The sequence below is a fragment of the Microtus oregoni genome, unplaced genomic scaffold (genome assembly GCF_018167655.1).
Source record: "Microtus oregoni isolate MIOR12 unplaced genomic scaffold, Mior012 000016F_ref0000370, whole genome shotgun sequence".
Lineage (NCBI taxonomy): Eukaryota > Metazoa > Chordata > Mammalia > Rodentia > Cricetidae > Microtus > Microtus oregoni.
The window spans coordinates 17,057,807-17,067,634 of record NW_024543075.1 but is presented as its reverse complement, the minus strand read 5'-3'; the positions used below and the strand labels follow the sequence as shown (position 1 = coordinate 17,067,634).

The 9,828-nt window shown below is 47.8% G+C and overlaps 1 protein-coding gene across 1 annotated transcript; it reads right to left on the bottom strand.

Moving 5' to 3' along the window:
- Nucleotides 1–2,852: 2,852 nt before the first annotated feature.
- Nucleotides 2,853–5,907, bottom strand: Vkorc1 (vitamin K epoxide reductase complex subunit 1). Its single transcript, XM_041666919.1, has 3 exons — nucleotides 5,691–5,907; nucleotides 4,822–4,931; nucleotides 2,853–3,282 (listed from the first exon to the last, which is right to left on the bottom strand). The coding sequence occupies exons 1-3, from the start codon at nucleotides 5,861–5,863 to the stop codon at nucleotides 3,080–3,082; spliced, it is 486 nt and encodes a 161-aa protein (XP_041522853.1). The 5' UTR covers nucleotides 5,864–5,907; the 3' UTR covers nucleotides 2,853–3,079.
- Between the last annotated feature and the right edge of the window lie 3,921 nt (nucleotides 5,908–9,828).

The following is a 9,828-nucleotide window of genomic DNA, read 5'->3' as shown; positions in this document are numbered from 1 at the left end:
ACTCAGTGCATTCCCTCGTTCTCCGAGGAGACACCTGGGTCTCCCTGGCTCCACCCCAGCTCCACCCCCAGTCAACTAAGAGTCAGGTGTTACTTTTCCTGGGCTAGAAGGAAACCGACGGCTTGGGGCGGTGGTTGTGTGGTTCTTACACCTCTCTGGACTTCTGGCAATGGCCACACTCCCCCAGTTCAAATCCCAGTTCCCCCATTTACTGCACCGGTAACTTTAAACAATGAAGCTGTTTCTGTCTTGCCTGAAAAACTCCAGGGCTTTGGGGGGTGGGAGCTGGAGAGATGACTCAACACCTAGCAGCACTGACCCCATTCGATTCCCAGAAGCCATAGGGCAGTGCATACCACCTGTAATCCAGTTCCAGGGGATCTGACACCCTCTTCTGCCCTCCCAAGTCACCAGGCATATATGTGGTGCACAGACATACATGCAGGCAAGACACTCACATACACAGAATAATAGTAAGAATTTCAAATTGGTCCCATCAAGTGGACTGGAAGGAATGTTGCTTTTTATTATTTTTTTTAACGATTTATTTATTAAGCATACAATATACTGCTGGCAAGGAAGGCACCAGGTCTCATTACAGATGGTTGTGAGCCACCATGTGGTTGCTGAGAATTGAACTTGGGACCTCTGGAAGAGCAGCCAGTGCTCTTACCCTCTGAGCCATCTCTCCAGCCCCTATTATTGTTTTATCAATTACTTATTCTAGAGAGAGGGCAGGAACCTGTGATGGCTTTTTCCTTCTATGTGGTTCTCAGAGTTTGAAATCACATGGCCTTTACCTGCTGAGCCATTTCACCAGGCTTGTAAACAAAAAATATTTAGGGAGCTGGCACAAAGACACTTGCCACCAAGCCTAATGACCCGAGTCTGTTTCCTGGGACCCACATGGTGGAGAAAGGATTCTTGCAAGTTGAAGTCTACACACACGTCATGGCATTCAGCACGCACACACACTCATAAATTTTAAAAATATGTCTGGGGTTGCCGGGCAGTGATGGCACATGCCTTTAAACCTAGAGGCAGGCAGATCTTTGTGAGTTCAAGGCCAGCCTGGTCTACTGAGTGAGTTCCAGGACAGCCAGGGCTACACAGAGAAACCCTGTCTTGAAAAAAAAAAAAATCTTAAAAAAAAAATGCCTAGGGGCTTGGAGAGATGGCTCATTGGTTTCTTCTCGGGCTGCTCTTGCCGGGGGACCCACGTTCGATTTCCAGGTCTACCTGTAACTCCAGTTCCAGGGGATCCAACACCCACTTATGTTCTTTCCAGGCACCAGGCACACACGTGGTGCAGACAAAGGCATACACATAAAATAATTTTTTAAATTCTTTTAAGAAGTATTTATGGTCGGGAGGTGGTGGTGTACGCCTTTAATCCCAGCACTCAGGAGGCAGAGGCAGGTGGATCTCTGTGAGTTCGAGGCCAGCCTGGTCTACAAGAGCTAGTTCCAGGACAGGCCCCAAAGCTACAGAGAAACCTTGTCTCAAAAAACAAAGACAGGGGGGAGGGGGAGGGAAATGGGAGGCGGTGGCTGGGAAGAGACAGAAATCTTTAATAAATAAATAAATTTAAAAAAAAAAGAAGGAAATAAAAAAAAACCAAAGACAAAAAATAAATAAATAAAAGATGTATTTATGTATTATGTATACAGTGCTCTGCCTGCATTTATCCATGTCAGAAGAGGGCACCATATCTCATTAAGAATGGTTGTGAGCCACTATGTGGTTGCTGGAAATTGAACTAAGGACCTCTGAAAGAACAGCCAGTGCTCCATTTTTTTTTTTAAATTCTTAAAAGCCCAGCATAGTGGTGTACGTCTGTAAGCCTAGTACCTGGAGGCTGAGGCATAATTTTGAGGGTTTTTTTTGGTTTGTTTTTGACAGAGAAACCTTGTCTCAAAAAAAAAAACAAACAAAAAAAAACCAAAAAAACAAAAAACCTGACTTCTAGACCATTTACTTGCCTCCCTCAGGACAAGGCCAGGTAGGTTTCACACATGTCCCATGTTTGCTTCTGGGGCCACATGTGCAGAGCTCAGTCTCATGCCAGCGTTGCGCTGTCTTACAAGTGCTGGGCTGGAGGTTAGACCCTTCCAACTCCTCACTTAAGCTAGCTCCATCCAGGAACCCTGACCCCAATGGCGTCACCTGTGAGCTGAGTTGGCTCCGGTGGACTCAGGGCGGGAGACAAGGGCTAGAGTACAGCTTGGTGGTGGCGCTCCTGCCTAGCTCGTGCAGAGCCCTGCAATGTGAGCTGTGGGATATTCCCCTCCCCCAACTCTTCCCCGTATTAGAGATGTAGTCTCCCGCGCATTAGCTTCTCTGAATCTAAGCTTCCTCACCAATATAGAAACAATGGTGGTAACTACCTCAATTACTTTGAGGATTAAATTAACTACCAGTTTCTTAGACAATGTTTGGGATGTCAAGTCCTTGGTATACACTAGGAAAAACAGAAAGAGAATCTGAGCCTGGCCCTCTGCAGGTGTTAAGACTGGCTCAGGTTGTTAGGTGAGGTAGCTGCAGAGGTTCAAGTTGGACTACAGAAGAAATTCCAAGCAAGCTCGGCCTCCAGGTGTGTGGCAGCCCCTCCTACGACAGGAGTCTGAGCCCTAGGCAGCCAACGCAAGCTTGTTTCCTGGATGCAAACTTGTTTCCTGGACGTGGGGGCTGATGTGCCAGATTTTGCTGACATAAGCATGCTAGAGATGATGCAGCCACCCGTCCCAGACAGGCCCTCCATCACACTCTGACTCATCCCAGTTCCAGAGAAGGCAATAAGGAAAGACCAACACCCCAAAGGATCCCTGGCAGACGGATGCTTCAGACTTGACCAACTTAGGAAAATTTATTGTTCAAAACCATTCTCTTTAGCCAAGAGCAGGAAGCAGTCCTTGAGAAGAGAACTTAGAGGCACGTCTGGTCATTGTCCTATGTGTGGTTATGGAGGGGACTGGAATGTAAGGAGTAGGGCCTTCTACGGACCCACACATGACCCTCTTGAGCAAGGTTCATGTGCCAAGGCAAAGCAGGTTACGTTAGGCTGGCACGAGGTGGGATCTCAGTGCTTTTTGGCCTTGTGTTCTGGCGCCTCCTGGAAGCTAAGCAACATCAAACCCACATTGATAGCATAGGTGGTGATGCAAACGATGCAGAAATCGTGGAGCACAAAGAACAGAATCCAGGCCAGGTAGACAGAACCAGCGAGGGACACCAGGGAACTCAGTACCAGGAGGACGGAAGCCCAACGTCCCCTCAAGCAACCTGCAAAACAAGAGAGGATCATTAAAGGCACATCTAGAACTCTGCCATTCCTCCCCAGTGTCAGAGAGCAGCTGCATCTGCTGAAAGTTCTCTAAGACAGGATCCAGTGGGCCTTATGTGTTCACTAACCCTTAGGACCCAACAATAAATTCTCCTGCTAAACTCTGTCTGAGATGAAACACGAATCACCTTTGGAGTCGCCTCAAAAAGAGTTTATAAGCTGAGCCAGGAGGTGGTGGCGCACACCTTTAATCCCAGCACTCGGGAGGCAGAGGCAGGCGAATCTCTATGAGTTCGAGACCAGCCTGGTCTACAGAGCTAGTTCCAGGACAGGCTCCAAAGCCACAGAGAAACCCTGTCTCGAAAAACCAAAAAAAAAAAAAAAGAGTTCAAAGTCAACCTAGAATGCATGAGACCTTGTCTCAAAACAAGTTGGTCCTAACACTTGGAAGACAGAGGCAGGAGGATCTCTGCAAGTTCCAGGCCAACCTGGTCTACATAATGAATTCCAGAGTAACCAGGGCTACATAGAAAGTTCCTGTCTTTTTTTGGGGGGAGGGGGAGGGGGGAGGCTTCGAGACAGTTTCTCTGTGTAACCGCCCTAGCTGTCCTGGAACCAGCTCTATAGACCAGGCTGGCCTCGAACTCACAGAGATCTGCCTGCCTATGCCTCACAAGTGCGTGCACCACTACCACCTGACAAAAGTTATTTATTATTTTTATTACTTTTTAATATATGAGTGCTTTGTCTGCCGCTATGTCTACATGCTAGAACAGAAAATCAGATCCCAGTATAGATGGTTGTGAGCCACCATGTGGTTGCTGGGAATTAAACTCAGGACGTCTGGAAGAGCAGCCAGTGCTCTTAACCTCTGAGCCATCTCTCCAGAGCCAAGAGAGATCTCTGTCTTAAGAAAATTAAAAGTCAGGCAGTGGTGGCGCACGCCTTTAATCTCAGCACTCGGGAGGCAGAGGCAGGCGGATCTCTGGGAGTTCGAGGCCAGCCTGGTCTACAAGAGCTAGTTCTGGGACAGGCACCAAAGCTACAGAGAAACCCTGTCTCAAAAAAAAAAAAAAAAAGAAAGAAAGAAAATTAAAAACTGGCCAGGCAGGCGGTGGCTGTGTATGCCTAGAACAGAGCGAATTCCAGGAAAGGCACCAAAATTATACCAAGAAACCTCTCAAAAACCCACCAGGTGTTGGTAAATGCCTTTAATCCCAGCACTTGGGAGGCAGAGGCAGGCAGTTCTGAGTTTGAGGCCAGCCTCAGGTAGAGTGAGTTCCAGCCTTGGCTATGCAGAGAAACCCTGTCTTGGGGGTGGGGGGAGGAAGAAGGAAAAGGAATTGATATGATAGGAAATCTTTGAGAGCCCTACAGCCTCTGGCTATCTAAACTATGGTGACCCGGCTAGTGTCTTCCTTTCTTGTCCCCTTGTGATGTTGTTCAGTGATTAGCTGTCAACTGTCTGGGTCACTAAGATTTGGGGTGGTGCTGATCTGGCTTAGGAAGATAGGTCAGGAAGGGACAAAGCCACTCACCTAACAACAGTTGTGTGGTGTAAAACATGCAACCAAATATGCTGTTGGATTGGTTGAGGACGCTGTCGGCTCCTAGCACACGCTCCACCAGCCCAAAGCCACGGCCCCACCTGGCGGGAGGCGGGAGGGAAAAAACCCAGGGAAGTGTGGTCAACCTAGTGCCTCCTTGGAAAAAAAGCGATTAGCAAGACTCTCCACCCACCAGGAATCCAAAGGTCAGTGACCCTCTGGTGTGTCACTGACTCTATCCTGGTCTGTCATCATAAGCCATTAGTAACTTCAGGAGCTAGTGAGATGGCTCAGCTAATAAAAGTGCTTACTTCCAAGCCTGTCAACTGGGCAGACTCCTCCAGACCCACGAAGTGGGAGGGAACCACCTCCGATTTCCACGTGCATGTAGTGGCATGCACATGCAACCCCACAGACAAATAAATGGGGAAAAAAATGTTTTTATTTTTTTTGGCCTGTTCGCGCTTTATGGTGACCACTCAGAGAAATCTGGAGCACAAATCTATTTGTTGCCTCGCCACCAACATCCGGTCCTCCAGCACAACCAGAGTGAGCCACCTTTGTCCCTGAGCAGAGCAATGACACCACCTCCTGCCATTCCGCATCATCCTCAATCTCTGTGTATCATTCTGCCCTGCCTCCTCCAGTTTTCCAATCACAGTTCGCTGGCATCCTCAGCCTTCAAATCCCCGTATCTCTGAATGGTCCAGGCCCTGTGCACGTCTGAAACTCTTGGGGCAGCACTCTCAAAGTGTCGGTTCTGCGGACCCTGCGATCCCAGACTGCAAAATCATCCGGCAACCTGGCCGTCAGGTACACCTGGACTTCAGGGACCCCATGCTTTCCATTTCTGCACGCACCGAGAGGAGAAGACGCGTGAACAGCTGATGGAGGTCCCCACGTCGCAGAGCGCGCGGTAGTCCTCGTCGCGTGCGCGCGCCGCCTTCACGTGCAGCGCGTACAGTGAGAGCGCGAAGCCGGCGAGGCAGAGCGCGAACCGCACGCGTCCCGGGTTCCTCCAGGTGGTGCCCATGTCGTCGACAGTACAGACCACCAAGAGCAGGAGGGAAGAGCCCGCCACGGGGCGGGGGCGGGGCCTGGAGGGGCCACGCCCCTCAGGCCCGAAGGTTGGCCGGCCTCGGCGGGCATCCTCCTATCCAATTGATCGTTCTTAGGCAAGGCAGCTAGGGATGCTGGGCTGGTAAACAGGTTTAAGGGACGTGAGGAATCATTGGTACGGCTGCTGCCAGGCATGATGGGAATCGTAGTCGGAGAGACTGAAAGAGCTCAAGGAAAATGGAGTCTCTGGAGTTGTGAAGCTGCTATTAACGTGACGGTGCTCAGCACGTTCTCTATGCCAAGTCCTGTTTTATGCATTTAGCATGTCTAGAGATTAACGGACAAATGGAACGCAGCGAAAACTGTGATGCGTTTCAGGAAGTATTTCCCCTGAAATTATTTCAGCTGCCATTCGGCTATAAGCCGAGCTTCCAGGTCGCCGCCAGCCATCCCTCGCGCCTCACCAGCGCCTCTTGTTGGCGGAGCGCGCCCTTCATCTCACAATACATTCCGTTATCTTGGCCATACTGCTGGCCGTTTCCTAGACCTTGGCACTGATGTGGTACCAGCCTTCTTGGCAAAACTTGAGCCTGAATCAATCCAACAATCCCTCTGATATTATTTCCCCTTTACAGATATCCCGGCTATCGAGGACCCTTCTATATTGTCCACCTCGTCATCCTTCCCATTTGCGTCGAGTTCCCGCACTAGCCCCCTCTACCTCTCTCCCCTCCTGTCCTTAATCTAATCCCTTCACAGTGAAGTTTAGGGAAGATTTTACATTCCCAGTCTTCTTTAACTTCTTTCTTGCTACTCACATAATAAATGAGCTGCCCCTGAACGTTCCCCTGACTCCTACTGCAAGTATGGCAAGACGTTAAGCCCAATGGTTACTTCTAGAGACTTATGGTTTGACCTCCAAGTGGTATTAATTGCTGCTCTCAATAATCTTATTCCTTGATAGATGCCTTCCTCCTTGACCGCTTGTTCTCAAATCTACTACTTTTATGTCAGAGAATGTGGTAGGCACAGCATCGGTTTCCAAAGATGCTTAGAACTTGTGACTGCGTTAGGCTGTATGGCAAAAGGGAATTAATGATGCATAGAATTAAAGGGGGCACCCTGATCTTTTATTTTATTAGTGTTGAGGCCAGCCTGGTCTGAAAAACAAAAAGTCAGGACAGTCAGGGCTATTACACAGAGAATACCTGTTTCAAAAAACAAAAAAGTATTCATTTTATTTTCTTGCTATAGATTTTTACTATTGTTTTAGGATTAGCATACAGAGTAATGGGTTTTATCTAGGCATCTCTGTACATATGGACTTATAGTTCATCTATTTATCCCCCCATTAATTCTCCTCTTCCCCCTCATGCCTCCCAGATAGTTCCCTTCTTCCCCCAGTTATCCCCTTTTCTGCTTTCCTATTATATGTATTCTGTTTCTTTAATTCCCGTCTCACTTATTTAAGATCTCTTCCTTTTATTTCTGTAGACGGGGTCTATGTAGCACTGCCTGTTCTAGAACTCTCTACATAGATCAGCCTGGCCTAGAACTCGCAGACATCAACCTGCCTCTGCCTCCAGAGTCCTGGGATTAAAGGGATGCATTTCTGTGCCAGCTAAGATCTTTTCCTTTCCTTCTCAAGGTCTCATTTCCAGTTATGACCTGCAGACAAACAAGCCAAAATAAATAAATGCATACAGGACAAGCTAGGCATGATGGTAAACCCGGGACGTGGAAGCAGGCAGATCAAGAATTCAAGGATAACCCCAACATAAACTACACGAGTCTCTGCCTCTAAAACCCATAAACAAATAAGCCAGAGCTACTACCCTGGATCATTATGCGGGTCCAATTAAAACATGAAAGCTCACAGGAAAGAGTCACAGGGAAGTAACCAGAGGAGAAACCGAGGGAGTCCTGAGCTAGTAGTGACTGTCAGTGGCATTGAGAAACAGGGAAGGGCAAAGAAACAGAAAGAAACAGATCCTCCCTAGAGTTTCTAGAACAGTCTCACCATACAGCTCTGGCTGACATAAAACTTTCCCAATAGTCCTACCTCAGCTTCCTGAGTGCTGGGTCTACAGATATCTACATCTGGCCAGAATTAACTAATTAATCAATTGATACTGTGCTCAGGGGAGCCAAGGAGGCTGTGAATACATGTGTAAGGACTGAATGAAGCCCTAAGTGAATGTGTATTGTTAGTATGGTCACGGCCATCTCAAGGACCAATGCCCCAGACCCATGGGAAGTTGGCAAAGCTTGCTCAGTCCTGGGGTGAGGCTCAGGGAGATGGCAAAGTCTTCCTCTAGTCCAAGGGGAGGTGCTGACAGTATGTGCAAGTATGGATGTTTGAGAACAATTGATCAATGTGAGCACAAACTAGCAGCTGCAGCTCCACCTACCAGATGTAGCCTGAGACTGTTCACCCACAGACACCTCCTCCCGAGACTCGCTAACTCCTGTCCCTCTGCTGTACACGATAAACTCTCTGAGGTTTGAGGATTGGGTAGGGAGGGTAGGCTTTGAGCAAGCCCAGTATGTGTGTTTGTGTGTCTACTCTTTCTTCATCCCTTCACTGCCCCAGTCAGGTTTCTGGGACTAAGCCATACGGGATTCGGTGATGTGGTGTTGTGCAAACCAGTCTCAATCCTTTGATTCCCCTCAATTTTCTTGCCTCCAATTCCCTAGTATGAGGATCACAGACCAAGATCACCAGACCCAAAAGACTGTTGATACTTTTATTTTGGCCTAGTGACACCTGTTGATGTCTATTTTACTGTTTTGCTGTTTACTCTTTTGGGGTCTTTGCTCTTTGTTCTTTGGGGGGCCCAGCACCCAGATCCCAAATAAATCACACACAGAATCTTATTCTTTCTTATAAACGCCTGGTCTTAGCTTGGCTAATTTCTTACCAACTTTTCTAAACTTGCATTGTCCTGACTACCTTTTGCCTCTGGGTTTTTTCCTTCTCTTATTTCTGTGTAATGTTACTTTCACTCTTACTCCTTGGCTGGCTGGGTGGCTGACCCCTAACACCCCCCATTCCTTCTTGTTGTACCTCTTCCTTAGTTCTCCTCCTATTTATACTCTGTCTGCCAGCCCCGCCCATCCTTGCTCCTGCCTTGCTATTGGCCATTTAGTTCTTCATTAGACCATCAGGGGTTTTAAACAAGCAATAAAAATCACAGCTTCGCCGGGCGGTGGTGGCGCACGCCTTTAATCCTAGCACTTGGGAGGCAGAGGCAGGCGGATCTCTGTGAGTTCGAGACCAGCCTGGTCTACAAGAGCTAGTTCCAGGATAGGAACCAAAACCACAGAGAAACCCTGTCTCGAAAAACCAAAAAAAAAAAAAAGAAAAAAAAAACACAGCTTCACAGAGTTAAACAAATGCAGCATAGACAAAAGCAACACATGCTTATATCATTAAACAAATGTTCCAAAGAATAAATAAAAGTAACACACCTTAAAATAATATTCCTCAACAGATACCTATATCAGACTTCTGAACCAAAGAAAATCAGAAATATTTAGCTAGATGAGATTGCTCGGCAGATAAAGATTTACCTGCTGCACAAAACTGATGACCTGAGTTGAAACCCCTGAACCCACATGAAGCTGGGGTGAGGTCAGAATAAACTTTGAACAAACTCTGCAAGATTCTGACCAATGAACTAAGGCTTGCTGAAATCCGGTGCCGCTGTGTTGACACTGCAGCCTCTTCCCGTTCACTGCCATTGCCTGGCTGAGTCCCCCGCTATTACCTGCTTCCTGACAGCTGGGCAAGGTAGTTTCTAAAGATAAAATGGCTTTGTGTGGACAAACAACTCCAGGATGGAGAGACTGTAGACTTCCCTGAAGCTGTATTAACTTCCCCATTCTCAAGCCTTTCACTTGCCTCCATTATGATCTCCAGCTAACCTCCTTTGGCAG